Below are 22488 nucleotides of genomic sequence, written 5' to 3'. Positions count from 1 at the left end.
AAAAGCCGTGCTCCCGGTTCTTGGTGTGGGTGAGGCCGGGGGCCAGGCAAGGGCAGGGAGAGGCCTGGACCTGTCACCAGAGGCCCCTGGGCACAGTCCAGTCCTAGCCCGTCATCCACTGGCCCTGTCCACACATGCCAGTCTGGGCCCTTGACTGGATTGGCCCCTGCAGGCCCCACTCGCCACACCCTGCAGGCTACAGCACCTGCAGCGATCCTCAGCTGTACGTGGCCGGGAAGTCCTACATCAATCAGGCCAACAGGCGGTGAAGGGCATTAAATAATGTTAGCTTTTATTTCACTCCAGAAACCCAGCAGCCTCACAGCCCCCAACTCAGTCCTCCGCCTAGTGTCTGTAATGCGGGCTCCGGGACCTGGACCTCGAGCGCCTGCAGAAAAGGGAAGACTTTGAGGGTGGGATGCTGGGAGCCTCCCTCCCATGCACACATGCACCAACACGCCTGGAGGTTGGACTGCTGAGGAAGGAGTGTCTTCCCAAGGGAACAAGTCTAGCCCCACCACATGAAGGGCTATGGGGGAGGAAGGACATGGGGGATTTGGAGGGTCACCATTGGTGGCTGGGCCAGCAACCTCACCTTCGGGAAGAACTGTACTCTCGACCTGAAAAGAAAATGAGGGTGATGCCAACTAGCCTCTGCTGGGCCATGTTGGAGCCTGTGGCTCACCTGTGCCAGGCTCAAGCCTCTCCCCAGACACTTAGCAAGGGACCTCAAGGAATGCCTTACTTTTTGTTTGTTTGTTTGTTTTGAGACCAGGGTCTTACTATGTAACTCTGGCTAGCCTGAAACCAGCCATGGTGACCAGAAGGTCTCACACTTGGAGATTCTCCCATTTCTGGCCCCTCAAGACATATGCTACAACACTTGGCTGTCTAGGACTTGGTTGGTTTTTCGAGACAAGCTTTGGCTGTCCTGGACTCACCTTATAGACCAGGCTGGCCTCAAACTCACAGAGATACACCTGTGCCTCTGCCTACCGAGTGCTGGGATTATAGGCATGTGCCACTGCACCCAGCTTGTCTAGGACTTTTAAAAATGATAAGTCAATCTCCCTGTATAATCTAGGCTGCTACCAAACACCAAATTAAGCAATCCGCCTGCCCCAAAGTGCTGGCCTCTTTTTTTGTGTCAACAGGTGTATGTGTGTGAGTGTATGGGGGTGGGTGGGGTCTTGCTTTGTAGTCCAGGCTGACCCTGATGTTGACCCTTCTGCCACAGTCTCCTGGCTGCGAGACTGGTTTCTTCACAGAACCCTGACTGACCTCCACCTCTGGGGTGCTGGGATCACAGAAGACCTGGCTTCTTTCTAATAACCCGCAGCAGGCCTGGCTCTCCAGCCCCTGGCCCTGCAGGAAGGGCGGAAGGACACTCACTGTATCGTGGGGAGGGTGAGCGGCTCTGGCGGCTGTACTGGCGTTCCCACTCTTCTCTCTCCTTCTCCCGTCGCTCTCGCTCCCTGCAAGGGGAGAGGGGAGGCAACCAACAGGGAGGGGTGAGCACCTGCTGGGCTGGACAACACCTTTGCCTGGACCAAGAAAGCCAGGCCTCCTCGTACGCTGAGAGGTTTCATCAACCATCTCCCCACGGCCATGACTGGAAACCCTGGTAGCTGCCCTCCTTGCACCCAATTCTCTCAGGGGCCTTTTAGAGGAACCATGATCCTGTCCAGTGGACAGCAGAGCAAACGAGGCTCAGGCAGGAATGGGGCAGACAGGGAGTGAGGGGAAGTGGCATGGGGGGGCCAGGGAGTTTTGGGATACCATTCAGGCATGAAGTCAGAAGGTGAGGGGCCTAGGGCATCTGGGTAAGAGGCTGCCAGAACAGGAGAGCCATGACAATGGGCCTGGGGACCAATGAAAGGAACAGGGCTCCAGCAGCAGGAGGCTGGGTCTACCACAGGTCGGGGCCTTACTTCATTCGGATCTTCCGAGCCATGGCTCGCAGTTCATCCTCTCGCTCCTGCAGCAGATAAAGCTGTGAGGGATGGCCCAGCCTTACCCCACCTGAGCGGCCCTCCCCTCTGAGCCTCGCCTGACCTGGCGCTCATGCTCCTGCTGGATCATCTTCTCCTGAGCCGCCTTCTTATCCGCCTTGACTGTGGAGGAAGGGTGTGAGGCTGAGTGCTGTCCTCGCAGCCCCCACACCGCCCTGGCCTGCTTAGGCAGGCTGAGAGATCAGCCCGCTCTTCCCCACAGCACTGGCTGGGCTGGCGCAGGACTTACACTGGCGGTTCAGGGCCTTCTGCATCCGCAGCTTCAGCCTTTCCTGTGGGGTCAGCTTGGGCTGCGGGAGAAGGGGTGAGATAGGCGTGGGTGCCCAGAGCTCGCCCTGCCCACCTCAGCCAAGAGCCTGGGACTTGGGGGCCACCTGGAGCCCCGTGGGAGGCAGGGATAGGACTGCATTTGCCTGGGTAGCCTTTCCCCGGTCCCTGGGCTGGCTCTCCCCTCCCCCTGGGCCCCCTGCAGGCCCACCGGGCCCAGCTCTGGACACTGCTGCTGACGGGAATTAGACGGGCGAGTTCCAAATTCTTACTGACTTTGGCAGCTCCTGTCTCTTTACCAGCGGCAGGTTCGGTCCTGGGTGGGAGGAAATGGCAGTGACACTCTTACCATAGGGCTCAGGACTGCCATCAGCCGGGCTCGACCCCTCAGGATGTGCTCCTGAACCAAAGAACCTAGGCAGGACCACACCCCTCTCTGGCCATGATGGACCTGAGCCCACACTGCAGGCCGCCTCCCAGGGTGGCCAGGGCAGCGTCACATTCCCTCCCAAATGAATGGAGCACAGGTCACCCTAGGCAGCAGCCAGGCCCCTACTCACTTTTTCAGCTTCTCGCCCACAGCAGGGGATGCTGCCGGCCTGGTCAGCTTCTCCCTTGGGGGCGATGGCGAGTGACTGTGGCTCTGGCTGTGGCTACGGCTTCTGCTCCGGCTCTGGCTTCGGCTTCCACTACGGGACAGACTGCGGCTTCGGGAGGGGCTGAGGGACCAGCTGCTGCGGCTACGACTGCTACTATGGTGCCTGGGTCCCCGGGCACTCCGCTTATAGCGGTCACCTGAACGGGAGCGGCTCCTAGTAAAGCAGAGGAAAGGGTAGGCTCCAGGGCCTACAGGAAGTCACTGCAATTTCCAAGTTCACAGGCCTCCTGCAAGGTTGAGCACTGCTCTAGAACACAGCCAGCACCCCACACCACTAGTGTGCTGGACCCAGTTCTCTCCCTCACTGGACACTCAGCTGCTAACTTCCTGGGGGAGCCTTTGGGAGGCCCAGGTCAGGACGCTCAGGTGCCTCCCTTTGCTCCATACCTGTGGCGCTCCCTACCCCAGGCGGAACACCAGGAGACTGGCAGCGACTCTGTGGCAGCACATACCCAGGGCAGGGTCTACTCTGAACACTTGGACTTTTCTACAGCCCAAGAAACCCAGCTGCGCCTCTAAGCATGGGCCACTGTCCACACTCTGCCCCTACTCCTGCAATTTCCCCCACCAAACCAAAAAACAGTCACAGCCCAGACTCCTGTCCCTGGGAACCCTCCTCTTCTACGAGGGCAAAGGTTCCCAGGTCCTGCAGACTGGGAAATCCAGGCAGAAGCTTAGATGCCTCCGTGCCCCGCCCACCCTGTCCTGCTTTCAGTCACATGCTTCCCGAGAGGCAGTCTGTCCCCAGCCCCCACCCCAAAGGCCCGCACCCGCCCCAACACAGCACCCGCCCCAACACAGAGCACAGACCTACTCCTGCGGCGGGGCGCGTACCCACCGCGCCGGGCTGGAGAGCGCGAGTAGCGGTGCCCGTCGCGGGAACCGCCATCTGAGTGCCTTCGGCCACGGCTGCGGGAGCGTGAGTAGCGCCGGGAGCGGGAGCGCGAGCGGGACCAAGAGCGGGAACGGGAGCGTGCGTGGCGACCAGAGCGGTAATATCCACGGCGAGAACGCGAGCTGGATCGCGAGCTGGACCGGGAGCTGGAGGTCCTGGAGGCGGAGGACGAGGAGGAGCGGCGGCTGCGGGAGCACAGACCCATTAGCGCCACCCCTGGAGGGCCCTTCCTCCTCCCAGCGGCCAGCTAGGGCGGGCGCTACCGACCGAGCGCTGGCATTACGGCCTGGAGTCGGGCCGCCGGGCTGGGGAGGCGCGGTGGGCTTCCCTGGGGCGGCCCCAGATGCAGCGGCCGCCGCTGCGGCAGCAGCTGCCTCCTCATCGCTGCCCCCGAAACTGGTGATAAAAGTGATCTTTTCCTCGCGGCCTGGGCTCGGGGAGCGAGAGCGGGAGCGGGACTCGGAGCTGGATTCCGAAGGTGACCTGCAGGCGGAGGGCAGGCAAAAAGAGAGGCAGGACTCAGGGCCCCAGCTGCACCAGGTGGGCAGTGTGAGTTCAAGGCCAGCCTGGTGTACATCCAGAGCGAGGTGACTGAGCAGGTGAAGGCCCTTGTCCCCAAGCCTGACAACTTTAGGCCAATCCCATAATCCACGTGGTAGAATGAGAACCCTCTAAACTGTCCTTTTCCCTCCAGCCCTGAGGCATGTGCACCGCCGCCACCCACACAGATAAATATAACTTTTAAAAAAGAACGAAAATGGGCCGGTGATGGTAGCATAGTCCCAGCACTAGGAAGGCTGAGGCTGGCGCATCTCTTGACTTTGACGCCAGCCTGGTGTACACAGAGCTCCAGGCCAGCTAGGGCTACATGAGAGTCCTGGTCTCCATAAATAAACAAACACGAAAAAAGAAAGTGGCTTTAAGAGTCACTTAAAGAAGTGACTCGCCTCTGCAAGAGACCTGGAGTTCCCCTAGAACATCAGCGAACACACTGAAAACTCTGTCTTCCTGTTTAACCCAGAAAATGAGTCCTCAGTTGTTGTAGTTTAATTCCACTCCTTTTGAGCAAGGCAGCCAAACAAAAGGCCCCTGACCCACCAGGTCTCACCCTCTGACCAAAAGAGAGCTGCCAGAGGGGGGGAAATTAGATTGGACCTCCCTCTACCACCCACCATCCTTGGACAACACCTGGGACTTGCACTTGGTGCTCGCTGGGGCCCCTGTCAGTGCCTGGCATTGCTCACTAATCCTGGAAGTCTGTGTTAAAGACACCCAATCTCCATGTCCCTCTATGCCATATTTGATTACATCACAAGCTTATACATTAACATTGGAAGAAAAGGAGATTCTGAGTTAAAAGAAAAAAATGAAAAAACAAAACTGATGTAGACCCAACCTCCACCCACAGACCACAGGATGCCATCTGCGAAAGGAGTGACCCAACAGGTCAGCCACGATGATGGCTTCTTCCTGGACACTGACACTTACCGCTTATAGGGATCATAGGTGGGGCTGTCCCGGCGGGCATAGCTAGGGAGACAACAGGAAGGACAAGGGAGCTGAGACTGGGCTGGTGTGAATCTGAGCCTATCCCACTCAAAACCCCAGTGCTGCAGACTGTACCACCCGGCTGTCCCCTCCTCACAGCAGAAGGCTTTAAGCAACCACAGCCGCGGCAAAGCTGGCGTGAGAACAGTGTGCCTAACCTAGGGACCCATCTGATTATTCACTCATCGGGGAGGAACAGGCCCAGAGCGCGCAAGTGACCTGCCTGGGGTCACACTGTTCATGAGGGAAGGAGCCAGGATCCCAGCTCAGGTTCGTGACCTCCACCTAGCATTTTTTGGTCAGTACACTGACAGGGCCACTAAACTAAAAGCAATGACCGTGAGAACCAGGACTACCTAGCCCTGAGAAATTTAAACCTTAGACCAACTTGCAATCTCTCTCCTTTATCAGGCATTTGCCCAGGGCTACCAGGCCCAGATTCTCCTCATATACAACTGCTCTACTCAACTCTCACTTCCATGGGGGAAGTGAGCCAGGCCCCTCTCCTCGTGTCTGAGGGTGCCACACTTTGCAAAGGAGGAGACGGTAGCTAGAAGAAAGGAGCCATTTATCTAGATACTGAGCGGCACAAGTAGACTGTGATTGGGGCCCTGAGTCCTGGCCACAATCATTCCAGCCATCTCTAGCAGCATCCTGTCCGCTCCCCAAGAGTCCCCAGTACAGCAGTGTGATGTGACAGGCACAGGTGGTAGAGGACAGCAGCCACCTCCTCCAGGGCTACTCTTAGCTCTGTTAACTCTAAGTGCATCATTAGAACAAGTCTTTGCTGAAGCCAAGGCTAAGCTCCACTCTTGAGCCCCTGGCTGGTGAGTATGGTTGCCCAGAGGAGAAATCCTACCTGGGAGGACTGATCTTTCGGCCCCTCAGGCGCTTCTCCCGGAACTCTCTTCGCTGTCGCCGGGACCGACGACCCTGGATGGGGAGGACCAAAATGGTGAGGAGTGTGCTCTCACTGGAGATACACCTTGGTCCCCTGCACCCTACCCAGGCCTCACCGAGTACATGGCTTTCTCCTCCTCCAGGGCCTTGGCATGTTTGATGGCTTCTGCCTCCTCCTTGTCTTTCCGTAGCATCCTGCAGAGGAAGTGGGAATCGGTATGAAGGGCACAGGTCACAGAGTGAGCCGAGCCCTGGTAAAGGCAGCAAAGATGGCAGGGAGCTGTTGCTGCTCCATAATTCTTGGATAACCCTGACTTTCTCCCTGTGTCAGGACACTGCTATTACAGGCTGGCTGCTCCTGAACTCACGAGGGGATCCTCTTAGCTAAGGGATGTGCAGGCATGCATTGCCCTGCCCTGCCCTTTGATGGGGTCTTGTTCTGTAGCTCAGGCTGGCCTGGAACTTACTACCCAGGCTGGCTTTCAACTCATGATCTTCTTGCCTCCGCCTCTAGACTGCAGAATCGTAGGTGTGTTCCACTACACCAATTTCTTTGATATATTCAACAGATTTTACTGAGCACCTAAAATAACTGGTTTTAGATCTGTTTTGTGAGTTTTTGCCTTCAAGTAAGTCTGTGCATCGTGTGTGGCTGTTGCTCCTGAACTGGTCCCCAGTCCCCAGGAACTGGTTGTGAGACACAGGTTGCCTCTGTGCTGGTTTGGGAGTGAATAGTTTGGCACGCAGGGCTGGAGAGATGGCTCAGGTTAAGAATGTCTCCTGCTCTTCCAGAGGACTTGAGCTCAGTTCCAGCACCCACAGCTGATAGCTCACAACTGCCTGCAACTCCAGCTCTAGGGGACCCCACCCCTTCTTCTGGCCTCCACAAATACCTGGCTTGGCTTGCACATGATACACAGAACTAACTACACATAAGCAAAACACTCAGACGCATAAAATTAAAAACAAAACAAGCTGGGTGTGGCTACTCTGTGCCTCTAACTGTAAAGCTGAGACTGGGTCTTGCCAGCCATCAGCCTAGCTCCAGGTTCAGTGACAGACCCCACCTGGAGGTGTGTCGGATGAGGTGACAGCAGTACACCTGACATCCTCCTCTGGTATCTGCACAGGCAATGCAACAGTATACACATGTGTACACATACGGCACACATCATATGTTTAAAATAGGATTCTCTTTAAAATAATTTTTTTGGCCAGGTGGCAGCGGAGGCACACACCTTTAATCCCAAATGGTAAAAGCACCAGAGCAGCAGTTCTTATTAACCTGTGGGTCACAACCCCTTTGGCAAACCTCTATCTCGAAAAATATTTACATCACAGTTCACAGCAGTAGCAAAATTACAGTTAAGAAGTAGCAACAAAAATTTTAAGGTTGGGGCTGGAGAGATGGCTCAGAGGTTAAGAGCACTGCTTGCTCTTCCAGAAGTCCTAAGTTCAATTCCCAGCAACCACATGGTGGCTCCCAGCCATCTATAATGAAATCTGGTGCCCTCTGCTGGTGTTCAGGTATACATGCAGACAGAACATTGTATACATAATAAAATAAATAAATCTAAAAAAAAAAATTTTTAGGTTGGAGATCACAATGTAAGGAAGTGTATTAAAGGGGCGCAGCTTTAAAAGGAACCACCGGGCTAAAAGGGTCTGGGTTCAGACTTGGGCAAGGACACGGGACTGACCCCTAGTTCCTGGTATCACTGAGGTACAGAAAGCACTGGGTTGGCACCACCAGGCACAGGCAGCGCAGAGGCTCCATCAGCATGGTCACTTGAAGGAACCAATGCAGAAGGATGACCACTAGAGGGTGCTGTCCACAAAGAACTAGCAGCTTCCAGGTCTGGGGCCACAAATTCACAGTTGACAGGGTAAGAAGGTCAGCTTTTGGTATGAGGGATAGGACACAGAAGCCAGAGCAAGACCAGAGTCTGGCATGTCAGCCAGCATCCTCACCTGACAAAGTCCCCGTCGGCCATGCCGTAGGTGGTGGCCTGCTTATTGAGATCGGCCACCTGTTCCTGGTTCAGCTCATCCACGTCCACCTCCACGTCTACACCAAGAGAAAGGCTGTCAGGGACCCAAGCCCATGAGAAGACGGAGGTGGGGAGCACCCCAAGTCAGGGCAGGTCTGCCAGGTGGAGCACCTTTAGGGAGGACGTAGCTATGCTGGCTCAGCTGTGAGGCCCAAGCTGGGGCCTGGCTAGCACAGCATACTGCACAGCAGGGACCAGTGGGGATGAGTGGCTGGGGTGCAAGAAAGAGAAGAGGATGGGTGGTAGAAAGAGATGGAGGTGGGATGGGCATCAGAACAGCATATGGAGGGAGGGCAGGAAGGACGGACATGAACATTGGCTCAGCAGCCTTCTCACTGAGGATGTCCGTGGGAGGGAAGGTGGTGAACATGGGGGATGAGTGACAGAGGATGAGGGGCAGCTCTAGGAAAGGAGAAGGTTGGTTTCCCAGGGCAAGGGAAGCTGACCCCAGGCAGGAGAGGAAGGGCTGCTCCTAGGTGGGAGCCAGCTTGTAGAAACAGTACCCAGATGAATAGGGGAGGGGACAGGGAAGGCTGGAAGGCTCCTTTCAACAAGGAAAGAACAGGAGGCTGAGGCCTTGGAGTTGAGGCAGGGGGAAGGCCCTGTGAGCATGGGTACCCCACAGAGGGTGAGGGACGAGAGACAGAACCGATGCCCCGGGACTGCAGGTGGGGAGGGCAGAGAGGGGACCCCACCGATGTCGGGGATGACCTCATCTTCATCCGAGTTGCTCTCCTCCTCTGCTGGCGAGTCCTCCTCCTCTGGCTTCTCAGCTGCTTTCTCTACCTCAGCCACAGTGCTATCTTCATAGGTGTAGCCAATGGAAGCCTTCTTCTCTGCCAGCCTGGGAAAAAAGCCATGAAATGAGCCAGGGGTACCCAGCAGCCACAGGGCCACAGGCAAGCCCCACAGTGGACCATGAGTCCTTGGTAACATGTGTCCATCTAAGCTGCTTCCCCTGCTTCCCATTTCCTCTTCTTCCAAGACATCCATCCTCCTGTTCACTCTCCCGACTGGCAGGCTGCCCAGCCTTGCCCACACTGGATTACTCCTGTCAGGAGACAAGCCGCCTGCACAGGTGATGAGTCCCATGAAGCAGATCCCAGAGTCATCTTGGGCAAAATGTGCCCACACTCTGCTTGCAGAGGCCACACTCTGCAAGGCTACTGCTGACTTCAGCATATACCCTGCCTCATCCCAGCACCCTTATCCTGAAGCCAAGGCTTGAGTGTCAGGAAGCAGATCCTGTAACTGTGGTCCCAGACCTAAGCAAGACTCCAACTACAGCCAGCGCCCAGCCAGGCTGGCCTTTGAGATGGCCGGCAACCCTGGGCTGAGGCTGCCAAGCCCCTGCAGAGTGACATCAGTGTCTGGGGTAGCAAGCTCACTGCAGGCAGGCAGGCACCAGGAAAAGTGCACGACACCCCATCACCTTTGCACCTCGCAGCTCCTGACTTAAGACTGACTCCAAGGGGCTGCCTTCCCTCCGCCCTCCCCCCAACGACTCATACTCAGGACCCACAGGGCTCCCACTCTGCAAAGTGGGGGTGACAAGCTGGGCACTGCCTGTCCACTGGTGCTGCCGCTTCCTCGCCACAAAAATGGTGGCAGCACCCATTGACGGCTAGCTACACAGTCCCGCTCCAGAAGACTGAAGTGATGGAGTGGGAGGGGGCCAGTCCCCACCCCATCAGGCCAGCCCCTGACTCACTTCTTCTTCTCGTCCTCGCTGGGTCTCTGCAGGCCTCCATACAGTTCATCAATGTAGATCTGATACAAGCACTGTTCCTCTGAGACTGGCAAGGAGAGAGCCCACAGGTCAACATCACCAGGCTCATGCAAATGGAATGGGGCACAAAGATGCAGGAGGGGATGGGAAAGGGGCATCCATTTCTAATTACTCTTCTGTCTAGGACCCAAGTGCCACAATTATCAGCCAGACAATCCACTCACCCTGTGTTCTTACTCAAGTGATGCTAACCCTTTACCCCCTATGCCTCAGTTCCCTTGTCTATAAAATGTGTCCCTGACAGTGGGTACTTGGGATTATGGCCCTACTGCTGTTACTAGGCCTTTCACCTCCAGAACCCTAAGTGTCGGATATCATCCGAACCCCACTGGTCATCATGCCAGGTGGTCCTGTGGGTTGGTTTATATTAATGGGGTGCCTGATGATTATGCTCTCCTACACCTGCAGCACCGACTTCAAGAGCTCCCCAGGGTACTGGGCCAGCCCTGGTCTCCCACTTTGGGGCTCAGATGAGTCCTTTCCTTTCTTTTTAAAAGGTACAGGTGGGGAGGACACTGAAGATTAAAGACCTTGTGCATGCCACACACACGCCCCCCATGGAACCACATGCCCAGTCCTCTTTTTGAGACAGGGTCTCACAGAGTTGTTCAGGTTGGCCCAGACAGGCCTTTACCTGAGATCCCCCTGCCTCAGCCTGTAGAGTAGTGCTGGTGCTGGGCCACCATACCAGCCTGAGTGCTTCAATGTTTCTGTCTGTGGCATCAGGAGTCTGCCCTAGGTAACACATCACGGCCCTTCCCTGGCTGTGACAGACACCTGACTCCTGCCTAGTTTCCACATCCTAGAAGAAGTCCCTGCTGCCCTCTTGCACAGCTCCCTGTCCTGTCTTCAGTCCTGATACCCCAGGACCTCTGTGTGCCCTATCCAGGGACTGGAATCAGCACCTCACCCTGGCCCAGCAGAAAGCACATGTCTATCCCACTCTGCCTTACTTCCCTTCAGGAACACTTGGAAGCCATCTCTGACACCACCTAGGTTTGCTGTTAAACTGCTTGTGTGACCATGTGGCAGCCCTCTGCTCCCCACTGAGCCCCGGCCCCAGAACCGCACAGGACACACTGCTTGCAGAAGTGAATGGAGAACTAGGGGAAGCCCTGGCTCCAGCTCCAAGGAACCATGTGCCTGGACTGACAACAGGAAAAGCAGCACCAATGGTGACAAAATGACAAACTTCTGGACCCTAAGGCCGCACTGGCTTCCAGAGTGTGGCAACCTTTATTTGGAAACACATGAAAGCACCTAAGGACCACGGGAGTCAGCACTAGTGAGCCAACGTACAGGGCCACCTGTGTCAGCTTGAAGCAAGGCTTGCCAACACAATCCCTGGCCCCACCTGCCACTTCACAGGGAGGAAAATGAGACCTGCCAGGACAGGGGCTTGTATGTGGATGACCCTGGCCTAGGACTCCCACCAGGGAGCTCTCCATGCTTGGGCAGAGGCAGGCGTGACCACGGGGAAAACTTCCTTCGCACAGACACCTCTGAGTGCTGTCTGTAAAATGAGGCATCAAGCTGGCAGCGGTTCTTGCCTATAGTCCCAGCACTGGGAGGGTGGGCAGAGGGATCACGAGTTTCAGAGCAGCTTGGGCTACAGAGTAAGATCATGTCTCAGACATGAAAAGGGAAAAATAACCCAAGGTCTACCAGTGCAGCTCAGCAGGCGAGCACCGCCCTGGCACCTGTGTGTGGCCCTGGATCATCCCCAGTACCACAAAACAGACTGGAAAGGGAAACTACAGAGTGGTGTGCCCTGCTAAAAGCCATGCGGAGGCACAGGCAGGGTCCCACCGGCTCTGTGCGCAGCACTAGGGATGGAGGCAGTCTGTCTGTGCATGTACCGGCATGTGCACAAGTAACATAGCATGTGTGTGGCCGTCGGGGGGCAATTCAGGAGTCAGGCTTTCAACGGTTCCCCAGACACATGCAGGTTCCCTAACAGAGAAGCCTGCCCACTCGGATCTGCCTTCCTGGGGAAGCCCGGTGGGAAAGTCCTTGTCTCCTGGACCCTATGGACCCTCGCCTCTCATTCGCAGAAGGGAACAGGGAAGGTCAGATTTGGCATGTCCAGGGAGCTCAAGACTGGATCAAGACTGTCGGGCTCTGTACACACAGGAAGAGCCTCTTTCTGTGACCCTCACCCATGTAGTAAGTGCATGACACATGCGTCCTCCTTCCTTTTTTTAGGGAAAGGACTCTACAGAATCAGAGGGAAGGGATGGGAGGTGGCCTGGACAAAGGCCTCCAAGTCTCTTAACTCCGCAGAGAGCCCCGGTCCGGTTTCATGGACGAAGGTCCAGAAATGAGAGAGGGTGCACAGACTGGGATAGAACCAAGGGCAACCAGCAGCAAGGACTTGGGTGAGCCTTGTCTAGGTCAGGCATCCAGCCTCAGGCCCCTCGCCCGCAGCCCAGCCCACCACTCACTGCCAGCGAAGTCGTTCTGCACCAGGCCTCGGTACCGCTCATAGTTACACTTCCGCTCGTCTGACTCCTGCTCCGGGGAGCTTTGGGAAGAAGGGTTAAAAGGAAGGTGAACTGAAGCCCCAGCCATGAAAAGGGGGGGAGGGGCCTTCTGGCCAGGAGAGAGAATGGGCAAGGTTCCTCGCTCCCAAGAAAGGTGAAGGGCATGCTGGGGCAGCCCAGCCTTGGAGGACACTTACATGGTGGTGAGCAGTGGGGGGGTGTAGTCAGGGATGTGGTCTAAATGCGCACGAACATCAAAGCGGTCAATCATGTTGTTAGTGTCCCCCTGCCAGGGCATCCTGAGATGGGAAGACAGAGGCAGGCAGGGCTCAGGGAATCCAAGCATCCCATCCTTACCGTTTCAAGCCCATCTGATAGCCACTGTCACCTCACTCTCACCTCCAGTGCTCAGGTCCCTATGCTGTACCCCCAAATCTACAGCTGGAGTTCGGGCCCCAACAAGTCATCCATATGCCAGCGGACAAGCTAGGACCCCACTTCTCAGAGCCAGGCAAATAGCAAAGAACTTAAACCAGGCTGAGGAGGCCACCAAAGGAGCCACAGTCACCCTGAAACAGGCCTCTCTGGCAACCTGCCCACTACCACCTGAGGGCTTCAGGCAGCCTAAGCCCTCCCCAGCTGTGACACTCTACAAACCTCTCTGATGAGCCACCTGCACATGCACAGGCTTCCCGGCCTGATTGTACAAAACTCTGTCCTTACCCGAGCCTCTCCTGGAGACTCTAGAGTACCCCAAGTCCCTTCTGACACTAAGCTGTCCCCAACAGTCTTACATGTTCACAGGGCTCTCAGCAGCCAGGGCAACAGCAGAATCCAGGTGAACCTTGCAGGCGCGGCCATGCACCTGCAGGAACTGGGCAGGGTCTTTCTTCTGCAGGGATGGACAGGTCAGAGGTCACTAAGGAGCCAAGGCAAGGCCCACCACGCTCCACAAATAAGCCTAGTGGTCAGCTGACCTCTGGGTCAAGTCCCCAGGAATAAAAACCTCCAATGTGCCTGTGGTGATGGGCATGACTGAGAGGTACTGGCAACACTATTTGCGCAGTGCTAGGGACTGAACTCTTGAGCATGCTTGGCAAGCACCCTACCACTAAGCTTTTAAATGGTTCAACTGTGTGGTAGGGCAGTTACAGCTCAATAACACCATTAACACAGAGAGCACCCACACAAGAAGCCCAGCACAGGGCTATGTGCCTGTAATCCCACCAATGGGCCAGCAGAGAAGGTGGATTCTGGCTGTTTGCTAGCCAGGGTCAGGGAGAAATCCTGGGTCAACAAAGGCAGAGGCAGGTGGATCTTTGTGAGTTCAAGGCCACCCTGGTTAACAGAATAAAGAGGACAGCCAAAGCCACACAGAGAAACCCTGTCTTAAAAAAAACAAAAAACCACTAGATGAAGAAAGAGTACCTACAGAAAATACTCAACCTCAGGCTGTAACCTCTACATGTGCTACCATATATGAAGACACACCTGCACATACACAAATTATTTTTTCTTGTTTCCTTCGCTTTTTGTTTGTTTGTCCTTGGCTGTCCTGGAATTAGCTGTGTAGAACAGGCTGTTCTCAAACTCAGAGATCCATCTGCCTCTGCCTCTTGAGTGCCAGGATTAAAGGCATGCACCACTACTGCCTGGCTTTGACACAAATAATTTTTAAAATCAACAAAAGTCAAAGGGGACTTTTGACACCCCACCACCACCAAAAAAAAAAAAAAAAGGGGGACACTTAAGTGGGAGACTCCCCATTCCATCATCCTCAAGCCTGAGTCCTGAGTCCTGGGGGGAAGGGATTGCCAATCCACGTCACCACAAAAGCATCATGGGAAATATAAACCTGCTGGTGCCTTAGCCTGGCAGTTCCTAGGGACATAACCAGAGAGAATCACAGAAGGGGCTATGTGCTGCTCCCTCCATACATCCTGAGCTGCTCCCACAGTTCTGCCAGAGTCTCAGCACATCCTTTGGCTGGGTCCTGCTGTCCATGGGTCACCTCTTCCCTGGGACATGTGGCTACTCTGCTCTCTGAAATGCTTTCTTTGTTCCTCCAAGCCATGGCCCTCCTCTTCCCAGGGCCTTAGCATGCTCTGGATAACTCCCTGTCTTTCCTCTGCTCTCCCAGTCCAGGCTTACAGGCCTCTCTGTTATCACTCCCAGAAAGTTCCAGGCTCTATACTGTTGTTCCCTCTGAGCAGGGCTGTTCTCTCTCTCACTTCACATCTCCTAGTGCATTCCCAATCAAGCCCACTTGAATACCTTACTTGGGCCCAAGTGTTTTCCTCAGGGTGCTGACCAGCACCTGCTATTCCAGCTCAGCTAGCTTCTTTACCACCAGCCTTCCACCAGAACAGGATGTCTTTCCCAAGGGGTAGGAATCTGTTTTGCTCACTGCTGTGTTTGTCCCCAGGGCTTGGGTCCCCAAACAGACTCTCAGGGCCTGTAACAAGTCAGGCAGAAGAAAAGAATCCTCTCTGACAGAAGACTGAGCTCAGAAGAGAAGCCACAGCCTCCTGTGCTCAATGGTGCTCACACCTTTGCCACCCCACCTCTGAGTCACTGTCTGTTCCCCATGGCTCCCAGCAGGGAGTGGATGCAAGACCAGTGCAGAGGCCCACACTGGCCAGAGCTGGCACCCTGCTCATCTGATTGCTGAGCACTGGGCCGTCAAAACCCTGAGTTCACAGAAAAGAAGCTGACAGAAGGCCTGTCCAAGATCCCAGGGTGCATCTGGGTCCAGGCTGCCCTACACTCGCCTTCCTCCTTCAATTCCGCAGGCCACACCGCCTGAGGCCTAAGGCTAAGACTGGAGGGACACCAGGTGCAGCATGAAGCCTGGCAAGCATGTAAAAGCCCCTGGAGGGATCTACATACCACAAGTGACAGGCACAGAGCCCAAGCAAGTGGCCCCAGGATAGGGCAAGCCTGGGGCTCTGAGCTAAGCAAGCACTGTTTGAGAACATCCCCCACTCAAATTCTGCCCATTTCCCACATGAGGAAACTGAGGCAAAGCCACAAGGCCCACATTTGAAATCACACCAACATCAAGCAGAACTAGTCTAACCCCAGATGGGCCCAACTCTTTTCTAGTTTCTGCTTATTTTTTCGAATTTTAAGGTAATTATTACTGTGGTAAAAAGTACCTAACATAGAACCTACACCCAACAATTTTCACTTTTAACAGTTTTGCTGCTCTGGGGATTAAACCTAGGACCTTGCCCAGACTAGGCAAGTGCTCACCTACTGACACCACAGGACAGCCCTTAACAGCTGATGCACCTCTCTGTGTGAACTCTGCTGCCCATCTCTACAGTGGCCTCATCTTGCAAAGTGCAAACTGTACCCACTAAAGAACCCCCTCTAGCCCTGTGCCCCGTCCCTAATAACCACTATTCTATGTAAGTGTTTGACTTCATCTCCTGGCATGCAGAGTCAAACTGTATCACACCATACTGTTCCTTTGGGTTTCATTTTTTTGACCTGGAACTCACAGAGATCCACCTGCATCTGCCTCTGGAGTGTGGTACTGTTTTCTTGTCATTGGCTTTGTGTTCCACACTGGATGTGAGGATAATAGCCTTTCAGTGCACATATAGTCACATTTTTTTTCCTGTTCCCATTTTCACATGAGTGTATGTTCGCATGAATGTACACTCAGGTGTGGCTGCACATACACATGGAGGCTTAAGGTACCTATCACTCTTCTACCCTCTTCACTCAGGTTTGTCCTATCTCAGACACAAACCTGCCTGACATGGTGGATCTGGTTAGCCAGACTGCTCCAGGGATCCTGTCTCTCTGCCTTCCTGAGGTTGAACCACAGGCCAGTCACCAGGCCCACCCAGCTTTTCACAGGTTCTGGGAATCCAAGCTCTGGTCACTATGCTTGCAGAGCATTAACCACAGAGCCATCACCCAGCCCAAAGTTTCTTAATTCATTCATCCATACAGTTAGTTTCTTCCAGCTCTTGTGAGCAACACTGCAAAGAACTAGGCTGTGCAAATATCTTCCTGAGGTGCAAGATCCAGGCTGAGAGTGGAGCATGTACCTGGCACCTATCTGTAGGCTCCATCCCAGCATCAGAGACGAACAAATCAACGCGATCCACCTTCACCTGCCAGGCTGTGCTCCCTCTGGGTTCAGATGGGGAGGAGTCCATGTACATGGTACACGCTGTACTCCAGCATATACCAGTGGATGCTCAGTCCCCACAACTCAAGCTCCGACTTCTAAGGCTTGCAGTTCAGGGTAGGTAACAGCCCTGCCCCCACAGCGACTACCTTTATACAGGGAAGTACTAAGCCCAGAGGGATGTCTGGCTTCCAGAGGGGCATTATTCCCATATTTGGATCAACAAGTAATGCATTTCCCCATTTGAGGTAGTCTTAGTAGGTAGCCCTGACTGTCCAGAACTTGCTATGAAGATCAGGCTGGCCTCACACTCACAGAGATGTACCTGTCTCTACGTCCCTTTAATGCAAGGATTGAAAGCTTGCATCGCCACATCCTATAGATTGCATTTCTTTATCCAGTGGCTGGACTGCTAAGAACACAGGCACACACTTGTAATCCCAGCACCCAGGAGGCTTAGGCCGCAGGAATGTGAACTGAAGGGTTGCCTGGGCGACACAGTGAATTCTAGGTCAGCCCATACAATTTAGCAAGATCCAATCTCAAAAAAAAAAAAAAAAGGAAAGAAGAAAAGAGAATGGGAACAATGACAGAAAAGTCATAAAACTTGAAAAAAATGCAGTCACCAAGAACGATCAGCCATCAAGCGGCCCAGCACACCGGTGCCTCCCCGTCCCCCAATCCTACCCCAGCAGCCACCAGCAGTGAGTGGCCTGGCCATCTCTCAAAGCTAGGCTCCACACATCTGGATGCGGGTCACATTCCTGTCCCAGACACTGGTTGCTTGTATGATCCACACCACAAAGAACCCCATAGACACTTGTTGTCAAGATTTTCCTGTCACCCAGTGAGGGACTCTTCCTCAGCACTGCTCTGGACAAATGCTCAGGAGGCTCCCTGCCAACCAGGAGGCGAGACCTGAACATCCCTCTCCAGGCTCCCTCTGTGTCATCCACCCATTAGTCTGAATCCAAATTCCACTCTACCTAGCAATAACAAGGTTTGTCTGTTATTTTCCTTTTGTTTGTAGTACAGGGGTGGTGCTGGCTAGCAAGCACTCGCCACTGAGCCACATTCCTGCACTGCAAGTGAACCAACCCTTCCTGAGCAGCAGTACACAAACCGAGACACAAGGCTGTGTAGCCGTCTCCTCCCCGCTCGGACACTCCTTGCTGCTTCAGGAAGCTGATGCCATTTCAGGAAGCTGATGCCACTTAAAGGCTCTGAAGCTTACGACTAACTGGACAAGGTTCAAAAGCTGCTGCCACAGTGACACAGCTGCCAAGAAGGGCCACAGAGAGCTGTGGCAAGAAGCTCAAGGGAAGTGGCTTTTATGAGCCTTCAACCATGCTTGGGTGGGCTTTCTGCTGATGCACGTCGAGTCCATGCTCTGTATGTAGCTCCAAAGACACTCAAAAGTCACTAGGCTTGACTTTCAAGGAATTTTCTCTGGTCCGTTGCCGTGCCCTACCGGCAGTGAAGCCACTCCAAGAAAACCCGAAAAACATCCAGTGAGGAAGTGCACGCTGACCCTCACATCCAATCCCTCCATCAGCCTGTGAGAGAGCTGCAACTAGCTGCTCTCCACTGGCAGGCCACCCAGCTCCACTATCCCACTTCAGCGGTCAGCTCACACAGCTGGCCAAGCCCACCTAGAATGGAATCTCCACACGTTTGTTTCCTTGAGGCTGAATGGGCCCGTGGGACTTCCATGTCAGTAGGACAGGAAACAAGGGTCACGGGAAAACACCTAGAAATTCTCTCATCAAGGAGCATGAGAGCCCCTGACCCGCTCTCTTATTTCCTCTCTGCAAGGTGGAATGAAGACACAGGAGCCAGAGCTTTCTCCAGAGCTTTCTCAGATCTCAAGACAAACTTCAGTCATGTTAAAGCCTCTTGCTCATATTTCATTCCTCTACTACAGCCAAACCAATTCCACCCCATGCATCATTCTGCACGCAGGAAACATTAGGCAGCAGGATAGCCAGGAGGACAGCTTGAACAAGGGAGCCAGGCAGAGTAGAATGGCATGAATGTGGAAGACAGGAAAAAAAAAATCAAACCAAGTGGCTCAGTGGCAAACTGTTTGCCTAGAATCTACCAAACCAGTGGAGACCTATAGGTGTGGCTCATCCATAGAGCCCCTGCCTAGAATCCCCCATTGAGGGGCTGGGGTGTGGCTCAGTGGTAGAGCCTCTGCCTAGATTCCCCCAGTGAGGGGCTGGGGGTGTGCTAGTGCATCTCCCTGGCATAAGCCCTTCCCTGGCTTTCATTCTCAGCACCTCCTAAGGAAAATCCAAGCCATGTAGGGTCTTGAAAGCTATGCTGAAAAGCCTGCCTTCTCCCTGAGGCACTCAGGAGCCATAGCATTCGAGCAAGGGAAGAACAAGGCCAATTTTGCAATTCAGAAGGACTTCTCTAGTCTGCTGAATGGTTTCAGGGAACAAGGCTGAGAGCAAAGGGAACAGAGAGGTTGGGTAGCAACACTATAGTTGATACAATGTCTGCAGGAATGTCACTTAAAAAAACTGAGCCAGGTAAGCAACTGTCATTTCACTTTGTGGGTCCCCAAATACAAGCAAGTTAGACAATGTAAGGCATCATAGACCAATGGCCTATCGGTGGTGGCAGATATGGAAAAGGCCAGCAAAGACAGCCAAGAAAGCTACTGAGAAGGCAGCAGAGGCCACAAGGACTTTTCAGCCAAAGCACCATGTCTGGTTTTTATGTTTGTCTGTTTTTCTCCAAAAGCAACGGAATGTCAGAATCCTGAGGGTACTACTGCTAGATGCCAAGCTCAGCCTTGTGAAGGGCTGCGCTGTCCTGGACCCTTGGCACACGCTGATGAGGAGCACCGAGAATGCTCCAGAGATAACAGTCTCACGTCTAGAGTGTTCATAGAGCTTCGGGAAGCTTCCATTTGACACCAGTTTTGCACACCAGACACAAACAGAAGCCCTCAAACTCTCCCCAACCACCAGGCTGAGGAAATGACTATTTGCTGAGCACAGAGGTACAGGCAGTGAGACGAGGAGTCTGAGGCCAGCCCAATTTACATAACAAGATTGTCTCAAAAAGAGACAGGGTAAGGTGCAGCTCAGGTGGTAGAAGGTTTGCACAAAGCACAGACTTCTATCTCCAACACCACAGAAAGTGGTCATAAGGGAGAGGGAGGGCGAGAGGGAGAGAAGCTCCTGAGGAAACAGAGCTCTGGCTTGACAGACTTCCAAGCCCAGGGCCCTCCCCTCTGGCGGCCTCGCCCCCGTGACGAAGACTGGTCACTCACAATCTTCTCATAGTACTCCCGACGCCGCTCCGCCCTCTTCTTGTAGTCCACCATCATGCCTCGAAGTTTTCGCTCATGCTTCCGAGCCTCGTGCCACATCGTGGTGAGGCCTCTACCTGAGGGTTAAGGACACCACACGCGTCAAATGGACCGTAAAAAACGCAGGGCACTGCTACAGTCCTCTAACAAGGTGGTGTCGTATCTGATGCTAAATCCCAAGTCCCCTGGCTACGACAGAAGCTATGCGGCGAAGTGCTGGGGCTGGGGCCCAGGCACCATGAGAACGCCCTCAGGTGACCCAGTGAGGCCCTCAGGTGACCCAGTGAGGATGATTCTAGATTCTGTATGATCAAGTCCACATGAAAGCCTGTAGAGTAGGGAGCCCTCGGAAGGTTGATACAGAATCGTCTTGAGTTCAAGGCCAGCCTTGGCTACGTTGTCCGGGGTAGCCTACATGTGGAGATCCTGCTTTAATTTAATACACAACTGTACAGAACAAAAAATAAAAAATAACTTGGCTTGTGGGGGTGGTGCATGCCTTTGATCTCAGCACCAGGAAGGCAGAGGCAGGTGGATGTCTCATTTTAGGACCAGCCTGGTCTATGTAATGAGTTCCAGGAGAGCCAAGGATGTATAGTGAGATGCTGTCTGGGAAAAAAAAAAAATTTTTTTTTCTTTTTTTTTTGGAATGAAAGGAGAATCTGAAGCCGATCCTGAGCTGCCAGGGCTGGGCTCACAAGAGCCCCAAAGACCAGAGGCAGGAGCTATATTTGGGGAAGGGGCGGAGGCTGCAGCAAAGTGGTAGGTAATATAAGGCTAGTGGAGAGGGCAGCACAGCATGGACATGCTGCTGGGGAGTGAGGCCGGGCGAAGGGCGTGGACAGAGGATGGAGATGGTCAGGAGGATGAGGTCTAAAGGAGGGCTGTGAAGCAGGCCAGGCATGCAGGCGAAACAGAGACGAGCGGGCCCGGTGGGTGTGAGGCAGGGGCAGAGCTGCGTCCGGAGGGTAGAGTCCGGCCGAGCCCCAGAGCACGGACTCGGGCCCGAGGAGGGGTGAGGGGCGCAGCCTGAGGCCTGTCAGGACGAAAGCAGGTGGGGCCGCCCTCGGGGCCCGGCGGACAGCCCCGGCTACCCCGGGGGCGCCTAGGGCAATTATGAGGCCCCATCTTCACCGCTTGGAAGTCGGGAGGTCGGGGTCGGACGCCTGCACTCACCGGCTGGTCGCCGCCTCCCACTGCTGCGCTCGCGCGCGCTCGCAACCCGCACCGGAAGCGGAAGTCAGAGGTTGAGCGAAGGAGAGAGGCCGCGCTGCGCAGAAGGCACTTCCGCAGTCGCGAGGGAGGAATCTGGGAAGTGGACTTGGTCGTGGGGTGGGGGTGGTCTCGTGGTTGGTTCAATTTGTGGGCGGGGCCTAGGGTGGCACTATCTGGGGCGGGTCCTACTGGCTGGAAGCGCCAGCCGAGAAACCCAGCTTTCCAGACACATTTTGTTGTTATTGTTTATAAAGATGTATTTATTTTAGGGGCTGGAGAGATGGCTCAGCGGTTAAGAACACGAGCTGCCCTTGCCAGGGTCCTGAGTTTAATTGCCAGCGGCTCACGACCAGAGTGTGTAAGTGCGGTCCCATGGGATCCAGTGCCCTCTTCTGGTGTGCATGCATGCAGAGAAAACACCCAAATGCATAAAACACAAAAACAGAGGTCTTTTTAAAGGATTTATTTGTATGCGTGCCTGAGTGTATGTACATGCCCTTCGAAGCCAGAAGAGGGCATCGGATATGTTGCGTGTTAGTCAGGGTTCTCTAGAACAGGACCAGAGCGTGTAGAATAAAGTGTGTGTGTGTGTGTGTGTGTGTGTGTGTGTGTGTGTAAAGGAGATTAGTTAAAATGATTTACAAGCTGTGGTCTAGCTAATAAAATAATGACATGCTATGGAGAGAAAGTCTGAGAACCCAGTAGTTGCTCAGCCTACGAGGCTGGGTGTCTCAGCTGCTCTTCAGTGTACACTGCATATAGAAGAAGACTACTCCGATGCCAGTAAACAAATGTACTAGTTAGCAAGGTGAGGGCAAGCAGGAAAAAAAAAAACAAAAGCTTCCTTCTTTCATATCCCTTACATAGGTTTCCAGAAGTCATGGCCCGGATTAGCTCTAGGGGGTGTGTGTCTTCCCCCCCTCAAGAGCCAGATTTGAAGTGGATTTTCCTACTTGAAATTAAGCAAAAATCCCTTACATGTGTGCCCTCCATTTTTGGGTTTTAGTTCCAGACATAGTCAAATTGACAACCAAGAATAGTCAGCACACATTGTGAGCTGCCATGTGGGTGCTGGGATTGAACCTGGCCTCTCTGCAAGAGCAGCTCTTAACTGCTGAGCCATCTGGCCAGCCTCAACCACAATTGTTTACTTCCAAACAGACCTAGCATTTCCAGGCAAAGAACAGAGGAGCTCCCC

General features: G+C 54.2%; 1 protein-coding gene across 5 annotated transcripts; it reads right to left on the bottom strand.

Moving 5' to 3' along the window:
- Positions 1-266: 266 nt before the first annotated feature.
- Clasrp (CLK4 associating serine/arginine rich protein) lies at positions 267-21386 on the bottom strand. 5 transcript variants are annotated; one of them, XM_060368349.1, is made up of 21 exons: positions 21252-21386; positions 20037-20152; positions 13398-13495; positions 12801-12902; positions 12565-12644; positions 10043-10127; positions 9027-9175; positions 8252-8348; positions 6397-6475; positions 6240-6313; positions 5321-5362; positions 4100-4315; positions 3748-4017; positions 2840-3091; positions 2556-2595; positions 2242-2302; positions 2056-2114; positions 1932-1978; positions 1393-1499; positions 596-620; positions 267-388 (listed from the first exon to the last, which is right to left on the bottom strand). In XM_060368349.1, the coding sequence occupies exons 2-21, from the start codon at positions 20133-20135 to the stop codon at positions 346-348; spliced, it is 2025 nt and encodes a 674-aa protein (XP_060224332.1). In that variant the 5' UTR covers positions 20136-20152; positions 21252-21386; the 3' UTR covers positions 267-345. The 5 variants fall into 5 exon arrangements, 3 of the variants coding, with proteins under 3 accessions (XP_060224332.1, XP_021497833.1, XP_060224336.1); XM_021642158.2 differs by having other exon boundaries at positions 1393-1475; positions 21252-21327; XM_060368353.1 differs by lacking the exon at positions 13398-13495 and having other exon boundaries at positions 21252-21290.
- Positions 21387-22488: the final 1102 nt, after the last annotated feature.

Source organism: Meriones unguiculatus, chromosome 1, assembly GCF_030254825.1.
Source record: "Meriones unguiculatus strain TT.TT164.6M chromosome 1, Bangor_MerUng_6.1, whole genome shotgun sequence".
Lineage (NCBI taxonomy): Eukaryota > Metazoa > Chordata > Mammalia > Rodentia > Muridae > Meriones > Meriones unguiculatus.
This window is presented reverse-complemented; position numbering and strand designations above follow the sequence as displayed.